Raw genomic sequence first — 18,780 nt, 5'->3', positions numbered from 1 at the left:
CCCCTCCCGCCTTCCGTGCGGGCGCCATTCTGAGCTTTGGCCACAACAGCCATTTCAGCCCTCCCTGCTTGCTCACATTTGATGGCTTCTGACGGCCTACCAACTCAGGTCTGCACCACGGCCTGGCATCCAAGACCCTTCACGACAAAACCCTAGCCCCACAGATTTTCTACAGGGCACCGCACTGCCCTTCCTAGACCCCTGCGTGCTTGTCCTTGCTTCCGGGCCTTGACAAAGGCTCCCTCTGCCTGGGCTGCGCTTCTTCAGCTTCTCCTCCTGGCAAACTCCTGCTTCTCTTTGAAAACCCACAGTTGTTGCCTTTTGTGTCTTGCCGGCCGCTCTCCAGCCCCAGGCAAAATCAATCTTTTCCTCTTGGCTCCACTTTGTTCAGATCTGATTTATCACATTGAATCATAAGATCTGTCCACATGTTTATCTTTATTTCCACCATTTGTGGATTGTGGGCACTTTGTGGGTATGTGGACTGCGTTTCATCTCTGCTTTTCCCCCGTCTCTGTCCCATCCAGGCCGATGGGCACTCAGCGAATGTTTGTTGACTGCATCTGGATGGCATACTGCTATTGAGTATGCATGTTTTATTTGATTTTTTAAGAAAGATTTTATTTATTTATTTGAGAGAGAGAGAAGGAGCAGGAGAGGGGCGGCGGGAGAAGTGGGCTCCCTGATAGCAGGGAGGGAGCCTGATGTGGGGCTCCATCCCAGGATCTTGAGATCACAACCTGAGCAGAAGGCAAGCACTTAATGACCGAGCCACCCAGGTGCCCCGAGTATGCATTTGATTTACAGCAGAGGGAGTTCACCGAAAAATCCTCTTTTGTAGGGGTGTGAAGTCACCTCAAAAGGAGGTAGAGTAACTACCTATTCTTGGCCACATGAGGGATCCTGTTTTTCCTCCCCTTATAGGCAAAAAGCCTTCCCAGTCACTGACCTGGAGCGCTCTGTCAGCCCATGCTGTAGGAGCAACCACACACAATTCTCAGACAGCAAAGGAAAAGCAGGCTCTAGGAACAAAGGGTTTTGGGGAAGGCCAACCCTCTTTAGCTAGTGTTCAGGGAAGGATCTCATAGGTCAAAGCCTGAAAGAGGGAGCAGCATGTGAGAAGAAAAGCCATTTCCATGCTTGTTTTGAACTTCAATACTGCTGCTAAATAAAGGAGGGAAGATAAAGAAAATGAAGGTTGAAACCAGTTTAAATTATGGGGAGAATATATTTAAATGTATTTAAATGTATTTTTTTTAACCACCAGCTGAAGGTTAACTATATGAATACTCCTCAAGTCATTAAGATTTTGCTTAACCCCAAGGATAGCTTATGAATCTAAATAACACTTCCAGTTGTCTCTAAAGGGGGAATTTCCAGGAGCGCCTGGCTGGCTCAATCGGTTAAGCATCTTGAGTCTTGATTTCAGTTCAGGTCACAATCTCAGGGACTTAGAATAGAACCCATGTCATTTGCGCTCTTTGCTCAGTACAGAGTCTGCTCGAGATTCTCTCTCTCTCCCTCACTCTCTCTGATCCTACCCTCCAATATATACATATATATGTATGTATGTACATACGTGTGTGTGTGTGTGTATACATATATATATACGATTTTCAAAGGGAAGTGAGTTAGTTAATGCACAAGCAGAGACTGAATTTTCTTATCTCCCTGAGAGAGCTAGGATGATCTCAGCCACCATGTTCCCTGAAACAAACTGCGGCAGCCGTCACAACATTCAGCAATTTAATGTGTTTTCGTCAAACCAGTTGTTTAAAAATAAGCCTTGTGCCCTCATTCCACAAATGCTGGCTGAAAACCTACTGCGTGCCAGGCACTATGCCTGATGCTGGAGACATCAAGGTGAATGAGACAACAGCAGGGAACTCAAGAAGCACACAGTCTAATAAGGGGCGCAGATGGTTAGAAAACAACCTGCCTCCTCTTCCAGCACAAGCCTCAGCTGTTCTCTGCAAGATCAGCAGTGGCTGCCTGCTGGCTAAGTCCAGTGACCTCTTTTTAAGAATCAGACTTCTTGGCAATCTTAGTCCTGTGACATTTGAGGAAAGACCTGATTTAATTTAAGGAATGAGCCCTGCCAATATCTAGGGGAAGAGCTTTCCAGGCCAAGGGAGAGGAGCAAAGGCCCTGAGGTAGCAGCCGGTCTGGTATATGTGAAGGAAACCAAGGAGACCAGTGTGAATAGAGAGGAATGGGCACAGAGCAGAGTAATAAATACAAGGTCTGACAGGGAACAAGGGCCAGACCGGGCAAGGCCTTGCAGGCCTTGGGAAGGCCTCCATCTTGGATGGGTATCGCAGTAGGGTTTTGAACAGAGGAGTGACAAGATGTGAATTAACATTTTTTAAAAATTTTTATTTATTTATTTGACAGAGAGAGATCACAAGCAGATGGAGAGGCAGGCAGAGAGGGAGATAGAGGGAAGCAGGCTCCCCACTGAGCAGAGAGCCCGATGCGGGACTCGATCCCAGGATCTCGAGATCATGACCCGAGCCGAAGGCAGTGGCTTAACCCACTGAGCCACCCAGGCGCCCGTGAATTAACATTTTAAAAGGACCATCAGCTTGGTTGTTGGGAAGAGAACAGCCTGCCCTGAACCAGTGGTGGAACCAGGGGAACCAGCCCAGGAGACTTTTACAGCAGCCCCATGTTAAGAAATGTCAATGGCTTGGACGGGGCCAATGGAGGTGGTCAGATCGCAGCTGTATCATGAAAGCAGAGTAGACGGAGTTTGTTAATGGATTAGATGTGGGCTGGGCGAGAAAAAGAAATGTGAATGATACCAAAGAATTTGACCTGAGCAACTGGAAAGACAGAGGTGCTATTTACTGAGATGGGAAAGATTGAGAGACGCACATTTTTGGGGGGGGAAAGGCAGAAGTTTGCTTTGGGGCAGATGAAGTATCAGATCTGATTAAGCTTCCCAGTGGAGGTGTGGAGGAGGATGTTGGTTGTATGAGTGAGGCTGAAGATGCACAAGGGAGCCAAGGCTGTCCCCAGCCTCTCAGCATCCCAGCTAAGCAGGTTCCACATGGCCCAACTGACACCATCACCCAGATGGTATAAGTGCAAACTGGTTTGCAGCTGGCCTGGCCTCTTCACCATCGTCCTCACCCATCATGCTCATCGTGGCCTTTGTTGTTAGGACTCTCTTGACCTGTGAAAGCCATGGTTCTCGTCATGGCAAAAGAGGGTCAAGGAAATCCTATAGTGCTGGGTATGATAAAGGTTTCGTTTTTCTCTTTCCATCTTTCACTGCTGAAACACATTTTTGATAGAGTTGCTTTTCTTCTAATCTTTGCTAGAATTGGAATGTGAAGATCGGCATACAAAATGGCGTCCTAGATGCCACAAAGCTTCTCAAGAGATCGACATCGAATCCGATTCATGTGGAAGGGAACCTATTGTCAGGCCATGCACACCCAAGCTAAATTCCTGGGCTCTTATTTTAGGGGGAGAGGGTAAATTGTAAGCAAAGTAAGAAAATTGCTGTGTTTTGTTTCTTGCAGAAACTAATGAAAGTAGGGGGAAAAAAAAAAGACCAGATACTAAAACCTACCCGAAGCCTCACCTTTTAGCTGCAATCAGTTTGTCTACTAGGTACATTGTTAGCTCCTTACTAAAGTCATTCGCCAACTGGAAGCCTGACAAGTACTAATTATTCTCATCACTTCCCTAACCCTGCAAGTAAAATTTCAAAAAGTTTAAAAGCAGTACAATTTCAAAGCCTGGGGAACACACTATGCTCAAAATTATCTGTTGAGCTTTAGAAACACAGACGGGTAGGTATCCAGCCAGAAAGCTGGGCAAGCAAATGTAAGGTGGGTTACTTGGGTTTCCTCACCCTGAAGCCACTTTCCACCCTTCCCTCTGACAGAATGTTCGATGGGAAAGCTGAGGCAATGTCACAATGTGCAAAGCCTGATATCCAAGGCCCTCCTTCCATTTGGACATTAGGGGTCATTTACAGAGCCTCAGAAACTATGCTTGTGAGCCTACAGTGGAAAGGGATGACCAAGCCAGTCAGAAAATGACTCTGTGGTGGGCCCTAGAAATCAAGGCCTACACCATGCAAGGGAAAGCTGCCAATACCTTAGATGGCCATGGCGATAGCTAAAGCTATGGGATGATTTTGTGGCACTGGCCGGTGCCCATCATGATTCACAGTTCACTGGCCCACCATAATTTTTGGTCTGCTCCTATTCTTGAGCTAGCCTACGCATGTGGGCAGCTGGTCTGTCTGCCTGTCTGTACACCTGCCTCTGTATATTTGCTGCTTACTCACCTGCCGGCCCTTTCATTTCCCTAGTACCCCCAGGGGAGAACTAGAGAGTTGGTAAGTTTTCCAGAATAATCTCCTACCACACCCCCTTATTTGACAGCTGAAGAAACCAAGGCCCAGAGAGAACTGACTTAACTGGGGTCTCACAGTGAATTTAACAGCACAGTCAAACTGTGATCCTCCCTTGGTAAGTTTTCAGCTCTCAATCTCCATCCATCTCTGGCTCAGCCTCTTGCTATTTCATTGGTTTTTCTCTAGCTCTACATTTCTGCTCCTTTCTCAGTCTGTCTCTCGCATTTACACACAAGTTTGGGGGAAATTATCCTTAGTTTGCATGTGTCCTGTTTTTTTTTAAAGATCTATTTATTTATTGCAGAGGAGGGGGGTGGTGAGAAGCAGAAGGAGAGGGATAGAGAAACTCAGGCAGACTCCATGCTGAGTGCAGAGCCCAACATGGGGCTCAACCTCACAACACAGGAGATCGTGAACTGAGTGAAACCAAGAGTTGGACGGTCAACCGACTGCACCACTTAGGCACCCTGACATGTGTCCTACTTCTGTGCCATTTTCTCACAACTGATCACATCCTTGTAACGTAAAGACTTTGCTTCTCTTACTTTGCTTTATCGCCTTAGCTCCAAACTTTGGTAGTATCTCCTTGTTTTGGTAATATCTCCTTTTGCTAAAAGGTCAAATTCAGCACCTTAAATTATTCTACAGATGCTGTTTTCACCTGTGGGATTATTACAACTAGCAAATATCTCAAGGGGTATTTCTTAAAATTAATTTTTATGATACCTCTTCTACCACCAAGTTGACCCTGACCTTAGAATATTTGAAATACAGCACATATTTCCCCATGGCAAACTGAGAATCCACTTTTAATTTGACCCATACCTTCCCATGTAACTTGTTGATAGTTTAAAAAAAAAGAAAGAAAGAAAGAAAGAAAAAGAAGAACAAAGAAATAAAGAAAATTTCTTGCATTCTTGTCTCCAATTTTAAAAAAATAACCCTATAATCTATTGCATATTATATACAAAATAGCTTTCAACTTGAAAAGTCACAAAAAGAGAGAGAATTCTCTCCAGAGGCTTTACAAATCTTGTAGAATGTGACATGATACTTTCTGTTTTCTTTGAATTTATATGAGAAGGGAAATGAGCATTTCAGGTGTGATGGATATTCTTTCCAGTTTGTTGTCTGTTTCAGATTATAAGCTCCCAGAAGACAGGGCTATCTTAATCCCCTACTCAGGCCTATTTACCGTCTTAGGTAAACAGGCAATGAATCTGTGCTTTTGGCTGCAGTTGCTGCTAGAAATGGAGCTGGTTTTGCAAAAAGAAACAAAGGAAATGAAAAGCAAAGCTGGCTCCTCACCACAGGCCATTCCACATTCAAGGAGAAACTCTAGAATATTCCCTCTAAGACCTACTTATTCTGAAGCTAGGTTGCACCACTGGATCTGCCTTCGAAAAAATGGCAGATAGATTTAATACGGATGCATGGGAATGATGCCAAGGCTGCAAAGAGATTTACTGGCAGCAAAGAAAATGAACATCCCTGCTCCATCACTTGCTATAGTGACTCAGAGACTGGTTCCCCCACCAAAGCCCTGACCCAACAACCTCAATCTAGGGCAGAGTCTCTGAGGAACTAACGGCCGACCTTTGGACTTGCATGCCTCGGATTCCATCATGTTTATTTGTCTCCCCAGTTCAGCCGTGAGAGCAAATGAGGCAGGATCTCTCTCTGACTCACCTCTGTACCCCCAGGGCCTGGCACAATGTCTGGCAGGGCAGTTGCTCAAGTAAACACCCAAGGAGTAGATTAATGCTTCTCAAAGCAGGGGATTAAAATCACACTAAAGATGTGATTAAATGGCGATCACTGACTTCCTCCCATCTTATGAAACCGACTTTGCTAGCTCTCCTTTAGTGGGGACACACTGTTGCTTATAAACATTGTCTCTTTTCCCACACTCAAACCAACTGTATCTCATCCAAATGGTGTAATTAGCATTCTACAGATTTATTTGATCCAAAATGGCATAAATGAAATGTCACTTTAAATGAAGGGACTGAATTATAAGTTGTCATCATCAAATTTCACATATTACAGACATATTACATAGTTGGGACATCTCTAAATGTTTATTTTATGCCCCACTCCTAATCCTATGATAATTTTTGCCAACATAATAAAGAACATTTGCCAGTGATGACAAGGATTAGCCAGATTTAAAGAGAGTCAGGGAAATAGTGCTGTTGGTAGTTACAGATGCCTAAATGTTCACTGAAGGACAATACCCATTGTCCTAATCCTTCTGCTGCATTCAAAAACCACAAAAGGGCTCATGACTACTTAGCATAGTATACATTTCATTGGCACTCAGAAATATTACATTAATTACAGTGTAACCCTCATTTGGGGCCCAAATCATTATCAGTCAATTTGATCTTCTACTCTATTTATGGTTCCATATCATTTTTGATGATTCTGGGAGCCACATACCCCATAAAGGACAAATTTTGTCCCCACTGAGTTTATTCCAAAGGCTACGCATTCTCCTTCTAACACTGCTTATTTCCTTCAAAACACCGATCACAATCTGGCATTCTTTTCTGACTTCCTTGTTTGGGATGGTCTATCGCTACCACTAGACTGTAAGTTCCCCAAATCCTTAGTGCTAGAAATAGTGTTGGGTTATGGTAGAGGCTCAATAAATAATACATCTCAAATGACTGAATGGATTAGTCAATTAATAGTAAACCTTCAACCAACAGTACAAAATAATCACCCAAGTTGAAGGTTCCCTCCTGGTGTCCCCAAATCTATTGAAGGCCATCACCTGTTTCCTCTGGTCTTGATATGATTCAGGGCCAACCAACCAACGATTGCACATTATGAAAAACCATGAACAAGAGTACTCATTCCAAGATGGGAAACACCTCCTCCATGAGAAGAGGAAATCAGATTTCTCATGCTTTAGATTGTTGTAGGATGGAAGGTTGGGATGGGGACCGTCCCTTAGTTATTCTGACTTCATTGCATTCAGATTAGTAATGGAATGCTCAGGTACACACATTAAACTGTAGTTCATGTGGACTGAATTTCAAATCAGCCTCAGGAGTATTATTTTATTTATAAATATTTTACTAGCTTTGTGAAAGAGACACTGAAGTTGCTCATATGAAAAGGAATCAATGAAGCTTGCGGAACTTTTGGGGGGATGGTTTAATACTAGATTTTATGATCACTAAGTGTGAAATCACATGGCTCTTCACTGGGGTAGCACTGTAACCTTTGAGAAGGGTCTTCACTGTACAGCTCCCATCATCCCACCCTATTTCATTTTCTCACAGTTATCAGTAATTACTTTTTGGAGCTCTCTTGGTTTATTTTACTCTTACGAATTTCAGAAAATCCTCTGTGTTTCCTGTGGAACCAGAAAGTAACTCTCATTAATTAGTCAAGAAAGGCTATTTGTGCAAAAGAGTATCAGGGTGACCCCTTTCCTCTGCATGGGTTCAGAAAGGAGGCAATCATTGGAAATGTGTGCATGAGTCAGAAGACGGCTCCGGCCTAAGGCAAAGAGTGTCCATTTCTTCCCTGTAGCTTGTATTTCTTTTCATGCAAACAAGCTGCAGTGGGCTTAAGAAACTATTTTGCCTCATGCATCATCTGTGACGTTGTCAGGTCAATTCATATGGGAAAAAATGGTGAAAAGACTACGTACAGGCTCTTCATAAAGTCTTCTGTGCATATCCATTTTAATACAGAAACAATCAGTAAAGGCCATTTAAAGGCCCATTTATGCCACTTTGGGATGACTCGGACATTCCATGGCTGTCCACGAACAGCCTCCTTTTAGGGCTCCTGACAAATGAGCAAGAGTTCCCAGAGAAGAGAAGGTAAACTGTGCCCTGTGGCAAGCAGAAATCAAGTCGGAAATTGTGGAAGTCGTGAGAAGAAAGACCAATGTGCTGCCAAAATGCCATTTACACACGGTCTCTAGCATACCTACCACCCAAAGTATGAAAGTTTGAAAAGTTTTCAAACCACATAAGGCCTTGATGAAGGCTCTTATAATTCCAGTGTCTGGCTGATGAGGCAATTCTGAGTGTCTAGAAAATCAATGGAGCAAATTGGACAATAAGCCAATGAAAGGGATGGGACAGAGAGCCCCATGGTGACACGGTGACAGTCATTTTTTTTTCCTAGTGCAATTTTAGGATTTCGAAGAGGGGCCATTTGCCAAGTAGGAAATATTTCAACTCTGGAAGGGGAAAGAAATAATCTAGTAATTTCTAACTTGTGAAATAGTGTTCTCCATTTTATGTGCACATAAGATCTCCAGTGAAATGTAGCTATATTACAAATGCCCCAGAGAAGACATTGAGACCAAACGCATGGAAGATATTGCAGACAAAAAAAAAAAAATCTAGAATAGTGAAATAGAAAGATAAGGCAGAGGCAACAAATATACCTGGGAAAAGGATTTAAGGAACTGAGAACCTAAAATCAAAGACTTTTGCATCTTTCAATGGAGAATGAGCTCCAGCTGTAATAAAAAATGGGTATTAAAGCAATGGTGTATACGTTTGACTGTGGATCCCCAGCCTAGAGCCACAATCTTCCCTTCAGCATTTGTTTCCAGTGAATCGTGAGTCTTGGGCTCCATTTGCAATCCAGCCACTCTCTCCTCGATGGCACCTTCTTCTTCTATCAGCTGACCCCAAACCCTCCAGATCAAAACGTGCTTTACCTATTGCTAAGGGATTTTGCTCACCTTCATTGATATACTTCTTTGAGAATAATGAATTACAAGTGCTGTGAACAGAAGTAGCACCAAAGATTAAACAGCAGAAGGGAACAAACAAGTAAGCAACCAAGAGCAGTTAGTATAGGCAACCGCCAGTCAAGGGGTCCAACAGGAGGCCGTTGACCTGGGCTCTTGTGCTGAGTCTGCCACTCACTGCGTGTACTTAGGTGAGTCCTGGTCTTGGTGGGCATCTGTTTCCTCACCTGCACAACATTACGGCCTTTTCAATTGGAGCCCTACGGGAATTCCCTCCTCACCTTTTTCCTTAAGCCACTTTTCCTCTTCTGTGTCCAAATCCTGTGACCAGAAATTATGCAGGCACTTCCTGGAGTTTCTAAGCCCTCTTGGATCCTCTTCTCCTTCACACTCCCTTGCCACAAAAATAACAGCCAGCTTTTCTCTGGGGTTTTAAGAGACAGCACTCCCCGAATCGTGCTGTGTTCAGAACATGGTGGAGTGTTGGAATCAGAAGTGGAAGAGTGCCAACAGAGATGAGAGTTCCAAGAGCCCTTGTAATGGTGGTGACTTCATATCGGGTCTGCCTTCTCTGCAGCCACGCTTCCTGCTTCCCCGTTTTCTCCCCAAAAGTCCAGGGCAGAAGATGCAGGAAGGTGTGGGGAAGTCTCCCAACTTGTACCTCGGTTCCTCACTGAGCTTCACCGAGGTGCCGGCAAAGATGGCCCAGTGATGGCTGGAAACATCCGAAGTGGCCCTCTAAGGGTTAACATGCTTTTCCTGGCACCTGACTCAACTAGAGGGCAACACGCCTCATGTCATTTTGAAGACAATTTAACATGCCTTCCTTCATTTTAGTGGTATTTGGTTCTTTTTGAAACCTTCCTGTGGGCAAGCTGAAAAGACAGTGAACTTTCAGATATTCACATTTAAGAAGCTGACGGTTGCATCTGTGGTGTTAAATTGCTGCCCTAGCTGGCAGAGGTTAAAACAAGAAGCAATGTTTTAACTTCTTGTGACATTTACAAGAATTGTAAAGCTGCCTTTTGCCGGAAAACTTATGCTTAATCTAAGCAATTCTGATTATACTAGAAAATGTTCCTACACATCCACTTTACAAAATCACACAGACTGTTGGAAAGAAATTTTGGCCCGTGTCTCTGAAAACAACTAATTGTACCACTTTAGAGCTAGAACGAACCTTAGGGACCACAGACTTTGAACAGCGGTTTTAGAAGTGAAAAAACAGACTCAGAGAGGAAGTCATCTGTCTCAGCTCCTATAGACCATTTGTAGTGGTGAAGACTGGCACTTGGGTCTTCCTACTCCCAGTCCAGGGCTCTTCCCTCTGCAGAAGTGGACAAAAGCCAAATGCCACCATAATTACTAACTTTCAATGCTCGTGTTTTTCTTTTGATGGGTAGTTTGTCTGAGTAACAAAAAAATGCCTTGAGTGATCAAGTGAAATATCATTAAGGGAGTAATAAGCCCATTGACCTTCTAGGACAGGGGAGGGAGGAACCTGTCCAATCCTAATGCTGACAAGGACAAGAAAAGTCTAATAAGAGGGTATATTGGGTACTATTTCAGAACTAGCTAGGGGAAGGTGGTCCCAAGGATAGAGTACCCAGAAACAGCAAAATCAGAATTAGTATCAAATCTACTATGAAATAAAGGAAACCAAAGGGCCCAGACAAAGTAATAGTGAGGGCTGTACAAAATGGACATAGGCAAAGAGCAAAATTCAGCCAGATCACTCCTTACCCATCCCATCATCATCCATCCACTTTGCTTTATTTTCTTCATGGCACTTATCTCTCTGAGATTAGCATATTCATTTACTTGTATACTTGTTTATTTTCAGTTTCCCTCCAACATACGTGCATATACCCCTTAAGAAACACAAGAACAGTAAGGCACCTGGGTAGCTTAGTCAGTTAAGTGTCCAACTCTTGATCTAAGCTCAGGTGCTTGATTTTGGGATCATGAGTTCAAGCCCCACATTGGGCTCCATGCTGGGCATGGAGCCTACTTTAAAAAAAAAAGAGAGAGAAAGAAACACAAGAATAGGGACCGTGTCTGTCTTATTGTCCCCAGTGCCTAGAATAGTGCCTAAAACATGAAGTACTCAGCAGATGCATACTGAATGAATAAATATGATCAAGGTAAAAGAAGTCAGACTGTGGTTGATACAAACGACAAGAACAAAGACATCCAAGACTATAAATTCAAGTATGGTTTTATTATTCTTACTTTCAATCACAAGGGAAGTATACCAATGTTTCTAACTACTTTAGAGCAAAAATAAAAAAATAACACCAGTCAACATATGCAGCATTATTATAAGAATTTCCAAAGGCAAGAGGTGCTGATGTAATTCCCATAGCAAGAACTCTGGGGGCATCAGAGTAGGTTTTCAGGATTACAGATGCCACAAGGATCTTGGGAATTAAGAATGATCGTGAAGCAGACATTAAAATTGACAACTGGGACTAAGAACGCTTGGATTTAAGACTTGCAAACAAAAGGAAAAGGTCAAGCTAAATTTCAGAAGAGGAGACAGCGGTACACCATGAAGGCCAAGATCTCACCCGCTGTCAGAGCCCATTACAATTTGGATGCTAAGATGGCCTCTGAAGACTCCATGGGGTGGTAACTCAACTGGAAGGATGTCAGTAATTTTGGGAATGGGGTCATCTTTCTTCAAAAGGAATACTGTTCCCTGTGCTGAAGCTATAAGCTGGCTCAGTAGTTGCTGTGAGAACAGCTCATTTACGAAGAATTCTACAAAGAATATGATAAGAATTAACCAGAATTTGTCTATCCCTTTGCTCTACATAAATTTTAGAGTTCAACACAATCATTCTTACTCTGGCCTGAAACACTGAAAGCTAGCTAGAAATGTAAAACCCCAAAGTAATTCAATATTTACCAAATTTAAAGGAAGTGATCAATTCCTAATTCGAATTTATGCATGTTCTTTTCCCACTTTAGCACTGTCTTATTTCCCTTCAGTTCCTCTTTGGTTATTAAGATTGTCTGCAAGGTTCTAGTCATCGAGCAGTCTGTCACACGCTACTGATCGTTCTAGACCAAATTCAACTCTCAGTGTACCTGCATATAACTAAAGAAAAATGTATTATGCAGTTAAGACAGATGCTTTATATGTTCTATATTCACAGTCCCATTGGTCCACAGACAGCATGGCCTCTACCACGTATTCAATAAATACTTTCAGAATGAGTCACAGAAAAAAAATATCTACCCTCTGATAAAATTATGCTCACCCATTCAAAAATCTTGGGCACATCTGATCCAGCGTGTGTGTACCTATCTAGGCATGCACGTGCTCTCCAAATTCCCACATGCTCATCCTTTGGGTTGAATACATTATCCTTCCTCCTGGCGTGCGTGTCTGTGTAACAATACCCTGAAGCAAGATTAACCATAAAAATCATCTCTAGAAAGATATTTTTAATTAACATTTCCCTCAAACATGCCAGCCTTCCAGCACCTAAAAATTGAACTCAATCTTCATTAGGGAAGCTGTTCCCTTATCCCTAAAAAACATATACTTTTAAAGTTTGAGCTGCAGTTTACATCTCCAAGTTCATTGTAACAGAAAGACACAGTTACCTTGTCTCACTTTCCCTGGAGAATGCATTTTGAACCACGTTCCTAACCTAAACTCCTTTCACATCTGCTGGAACTAATGTGCAGCCCTTCTTCTGTGTTTTCGACTCTTCCTGCTTCTTGAAGCTAGATTCCCCGATCCGTACTCCTGAGTCAGGATGACAAAAGCCAGACTACACTTGCCTCCTAGGATATCCTGCCCTGGAGATGCTCAGCAGGCAATTGGAAATTAGAGTTAGCCTGGAGCTCCGGAACGAGTTAAGGATTGGAGAGGTCAATTTGGGAATCATTAGTGTAGAGGTGAAAGGTGAAGCCATGTGGGAGATGAAGTTACCCAGAATGAGAACAGAGCAAGGGAAGAGAAGCAGATCAATGACAGGACCTTGGAAATGGCTCCATTTAAACACATGAGTGGGGAGGGAGAGGCTGTGTGAGTGTGTGTGTTTGTGTGTGTGTGCACGCGCATCTAAAAGAAATCCCAACAAAGGAAACTTAAGAAGCATTGAGAAGAAGAGAGGTGAACCAAGATGAATGATGAATGCTTTCGAGCTAGAGAAGTTGTGCAAAAACACCAGAAACTTCAAAGAGTTCAAGAAGACTGCGGCCACGGAAGAAGCCAGAAGATTTGAAAACATGGTGGTCAAAAATGACTGTTAGGAAAGCAGACTTCCAATGTCGTTCTTGTGGACTTTGTGTGCCCACTTGTGGATGTGGTTAAGTGTATATGTGTGTACCCCAAAGACTGTGCTGTGTGTGCAAGCCAACGGTGGTAATAACCACTACCACGTACTGATGGCTTATAACCTGCCAAGAACAGTGCCAGGTGCCTGATCTCAACTTAATTTTTGCAACAAAGCTATAAAGTGATTACATTTTACATGTACAGAATCTGACAGGCCACGGAAGTTAAATAAGTTATGCAAGGTCATACTTGTGAGAAAGTGGCAGCATCAGGACTTGACCGGGGGACAGACTGACTTTAAAGGCACTGGAGTGACGCTTGCACCATGCTGACGTGAGCTGGGTCCTCTGTGCATGAGGAGGAAAGAGCGGACAGTGGTTGACGGTCTCCCATTGCCAGGTGCTTTGACGTCCCTTCATACATATACCATCAACACGATGGCTATGTTTAGGGTAACCTTACGGAGGCATATTTTTAAAAAATCTGATCCTGCTTTTTAGAAAAGAAGCTGAAGCCGTAGGATTCTAAAGCATCCTGTTATCGTTTAAATGTATTTGCTATAATAGCTCCCAATGGTTCAAACGTTAAAAAAAAAAAGTGGGGGGCATCATTGATTTGATGGTTGTTCCTGACATCGAAATGATTGACAGTCCAACTCCTTTGAAAAGTGAAGGAATTTGACAGGTGATCTAAAGGTCTCCTCCAGCCTCGAGCTTTTGTGATTCTCATGGGTGTGTCTCATGCCAATAATTTTAAAGATATGGAGTATGGAGTGTGGAATGGAATGTCAAGTGCAGCAGCAGAACTGGCTGGTATGTCAGCACCCTTTTCTTCCTTAAATGCATAGAGGCCAACAGTTAAAATCTTATAAAAATCATCTTTGGTTGTTCGAACTGTTGATTGCTAATTTAAACAGACACTTGGAAACTCCACCACAGAATGATACACTGAAAATCCAGCCAAATCATTTGCTTACAAGCAACTGCAGACCTTATAATATGGCTGGCTGTAGGAAAAAGAGAGAGAGAGAGTGACACTCTGGCAATTAATGTTTTTGCTGTCTATAGAAAAACAAATGAGGTTCTGGTGTGAAACAATTAGTATCACTGTTAATTGTGCATGTGTGTAGTAATAATACAAGACATTTGGGATGGCTTCCACTGATTGTTCCCTTCTTTCCCTGGATTACAGAATCCATTCAGACAACTAAATAATAGCAAGCATTTATGCAAATTGTTAATTATGAGGCAGAGATCATCATAATCTTGTATATTTCTCAAACTGCATGTGCAGCGGGGATTACCAAATGAATCGTTACTTTATTATTTTACTAGTGGCTGAAAAATATCCTAGCCTTGCAAATGGTTTTCATGTATCATTCAGCCCACCAGCATTAAAAATGGCCCCAGTGACATTTACCAAAGCTGTTTCTTCTCCATCTCCCCATCTATACCTTTCTTCCTTTCTCATAAACAAAGAGTAGGCATCAATTGCTCTGACAATGACTTCTAGTCAAACTCATCAGAGCCATAATCAAAACAGAGCACATCAAGATTCACTCTGTGATACAGCAAAACCGGTAGAGATACGTGCTTCTATCATGCAGTAAATTTTAAAGAAAAATGAAACCAAAATTCTCAACATTTCCCCCATTAAAGCAATTCCTGGGACAATAGCCTGTATGTTATTGGCCATTATCTTACTGATCATCTACTCTCTGACTTTACAGATAAGGAAATCAAGGCTCAAAGCAGAGATGGGGCTTAAGCAGTCACCCCACTATAATCTTTAAATGCCCTCCCATACTCATATTGTATGACTAGGGGTTTATGTGGGTCTATACCATTTATCCCAAGGAACTGCAATCTGACCACAGAATTAAAGACTGAATTTACTATTCTCAGCTGTCGAATCCACCAAGGCCCTAATGAGAATATGGAAGCTCAGCTCCTGAAAGCCAAACTGGGCATTGAAGAAGTGGTGCATCAATTCTATCTGAATGAGAATCAGCCCCTGGTGGAGGAATCCCAAGGCTACCACTTTTGCTCCCTAACCCTTTAGGCCAGGGAGTATTAGGATGGGAATTCAGTGGACTGGAAGAGAAAGCAAAGACAATGGTAAATATTTCTGGTGCCAACAAGCCTGTAATAGTCCAAATATAGCACTGGTGAGCATCATGATCTTAGAAAGCTGGATGCCAAGCAACTAGTGCACACATTGACAAACTAGCTAATGATTCTCGCTACCCTCTTCAGCCCTGGTTGCGATATGAGGCTACTGCGAAGGTGCTGTTCTGGAGTGTTTTCGAACATTTGTGTTCTGCATCCCTGCAGTTAAGAACTTTGCTGTGTTTGGTTAGAATTTGCTCTGCTGCAGAGTTCTTGTCATAAAGGCCCCTCACCTCTAGGGTTACTCTACATTGCAAGGCTCCATATTTACACACTTTTAAAGCCCTGATGTTTTCAAATAATTGATTTTCCCTCGATGAAATGCTGACCTAGTTGTTTCCTAAACCACCAACCAGCCTAGTGACAGGCAGGCATGCCTGAAACACAGAGAAAAACACTTTGTTGATGGTGGCGTGTTCTTCGCAAAAACTACTGTGTCATCCTATTTCAGCAAAGAGAAAAAGGAGCTAATGACCCACTGCCCAACTGTCTGGGGTGCTGGCCCTGAGCATCCATCCCACTTCTGCACTGGGTCAGCTTTACAGACCTGAGACTACATGCCTGGCTTGTTTCAGCTGATTTAAACTTAAAAAAAAAAAAAAAAAAAAAAAAAAAAAAAGCCCGGGGAAAGAATTTGTCCAAGCCAAAACCAAACTATTCATTGTACTGAAATCAACCCAATCATTGATTCTAAAGTCTGTTTGTTTTAGCTTACTAGGGTTCAGTTGAACTAAAAATACATTTTCACTTACCTTGCTGCATCTAGAATCTGAAAAATCCTCCACCTGTTAAAGGAACAGTAAAACCAGGTGCTAGCAAGAACTTGGTCAGAGAGGAGTTAAAATAATAAACATTTTCCATTTTGTTTGCTAGTGTGTTATTTTTCCAGTTTCCCAAACCACAAGGAAACAACTCATGGATGGCTCCTCCACTTTGCTCCCCATGTGCTCCTCCCCAGGTGTGGGGGATTGGGAATCAGGGGACTCAGATGGGCAAGACAATGCAAGAGCCAGACCTCTGGCGGGCTATTGGCTGAAAATGATGTCACTGGCTCATGCTCGTTCCTTACCCTTTCCCTCAAGTGATGGCGATCTAAGTGAAACACAAAGGTCAATAAACCCAAAACCAAACAGAACCAAATGCTATGGCATCACTAACATGGAAACGCCTGATGAAAACAACCTAGGAGGAATTTCTGAGATTTTTTTGATATCATCAGTCATATATGAAACACAGATAGCCAAAGGAAAAGAATGATTAGACTTTGCTGACGCTCTTCGAAAAGATGAAAACTCAAAGTGCACACACAGTGATACATAAATCATCCCTCTAGTCCCTTTCCCCAAATGCAAGACATCCACCAAAGTAAGCAATGCTTCTCCATGCAAAAAAAAAAAAAAAAAGTCTTAGCTGTTTTCTTAATATACATCTTAAGAGTTACAAAATGCTAATTCTATTACATGAATTTCTGATATTAGCAGAGAATGAGAATGTGTGCACGGGTCAATTGTTAATTTGAGGGTTCAAGTGGACTCAAATTAGCCTTTCATTGTGTATTAAGCCAGGACGAGGGATATCACAATGTAATAACATATTTGTGCCCAAAGCAAGTTATATAGCCTGTACATTTTCATGGGACAAGCACTTCTTCACATTGGGTATGTCTGGACCCTCTAGAAGTAAGTTAAGAAAGACTTTTAATTGCTTGGCCAGCAGCAGAGCCTCTGCCTCATTATTTGAGAAGCAGTGTAAGACTCTTAACATCAGTTCCTGGATAAGGCCCTCTTCCCTGGTTTGGTGAGTTGTGAAGACTATGGGAGAAGCTAATGTTACGACAAACAAGTGATGTAGTTGGTGAGCTTGACAAAAGCTCTGGTAGACAAGACACACCCATTAGCTGACTTACCATCCAGGGCCCAATGTGCTCTTCTTTCATTCCAGCCGCAAGAAAGAAGTAATCTAGAATGTTCTGACCTACCCCATGACCTAGTTTCCCTACACAGTGAAGAAAGGCTAGGACCTCTTTCACTGCACCCAGCCTCATGAACAAAAAGGAACACAACTTTGGGTGAAAAATTAAAAAAAAAAAAAAAAAAAACCAATGACAAAAAACAAAAACAAAAACCCATAAAGGTGTATGTTGATTCTCAGTACTAGGAAATTCCAAAGTCAAATAGGTAGCACATTCCAGAACCATAATTTTCATTCTACTGCACTAATAGAAATCCTCAAATAATAGAAGTATGCACATAATTGATTTATATGGGAACTGGACCAAATTTAACTCTGATCAGGGCAACTATTATCTCTTGAGATTTAAAAAAAAAAATTCTATGTAAATTTCTCAACTGCCTATGAAAGTTTGCCTGATGATTGCACCGAGAAGACTTTTGGAAGTTCACTGCCTTACCTGAGAATCCAGGTTGCCAGAAGTGGAATATTCAAGGGTGATCCAGGAAGACGTTACAGGTGCATCAGCCAGAAGGGTGGGCAGTCATCAGAAGTGAATCAAAGGTCATGGGGAGAAAAGGTGAAAAAAAAAAGGAAAAGCATACTGATTAGAAAAAACGAATTAACTTTATGAACCCATTTTAAACTCACACATACACTCTTTGGGAATGTTCTTGAAGGGAATCTTTTGTTTATTTTTTTAAAGATTTTATTTATTTATTTGACACAGAGAGAGAGAGAGAGAGACAGTGCGTGCACAAGCAGGCAGAGGGGCAGGCAGAGGGAGAGGGAGAAGCAGGCTCCCCACTGAGCAAGGAGCCTGATGCGGGACTTAATCCCAGGATCCTGGGATCATGACCTGAGCCAAAGGCAGCCGCTTAACTGACTGAGTCACCCAGGCGTTTGAAGGGAATCTTTTAAAAGGGCTCTTAAAAAAAAAAAGATTGATTGATTTTAGAGAGAGAGAGAGAGGGAGGGAGAGAGAGAGCAGAGAGTGAGTGGGAGGAGGGGCAAAGGGAGAGGGAAAGAGGAAATCTCAAGCACACTATGCTAAGCATAGAGCCCAAGGCCCCAAGGCTTGATCCCAGGACCCTGAGACCAGCACTGAAGCCGAAATCCAGTCAGATGCTTAACTGACTGAGCCACCAAGGTGCCCCTAAAAGGGCTCTTTAAATAAAAAGAAGAGGTAATTTTATAACGTGACAGAGATGCTAGATATCTCTACAATGGCAATCATATTACAGTATACATGGCTGTATTAAAT

At 42.5% G+C, this 18,780-nt stretch overlaps 1 protein-coding gene across 3 annotated transcripts in view; it reads right to left on the bottom strand.

Annotated features, from left to right (window-relative positions):
* Window positions 1–18,780, bottom strand: part of HS6ST2 (heparan sulfate 6-O-sulfotransferase 2) — a 282,359-nt gene that overhangs the window by 66,300 nt on the left and 197,279 nt on the right. For 2 of the 3 annotated variants that reach the window (XM_044235133.1, XM_044235135.1), the window contains exon 3: window positions 16,319–16,351. The exons of the other annotated variant lie outside the window; for it this stretch is intronic. In XM_044235133.1, the coding sequence (XP_044091068.1) occupies window positions 16,319–16,351 (33 nt within the window). The remainder of the gene's footprint in view (window positions 1–16,318; window positions 16,352–18,780) is intronic. 3 annotated transcript variants of the gene reach the window in all.

Source organism: Neovison vison, chromosome X (assembly GCF_020171115.1).
Source record: "Neovison vison isolate M4711 chromosome X, ASM_NN_V1, whole genome shotgun sequence".
Lineage (NCBI taxonomy): Eukaryota > Metazoa > Chordata > Mammalia > Carnivora > Mustelidae > Neogale > Neogale vison.
This window is presented reverse-complemented; position numbering and strand designations above follow the sequence as displayed.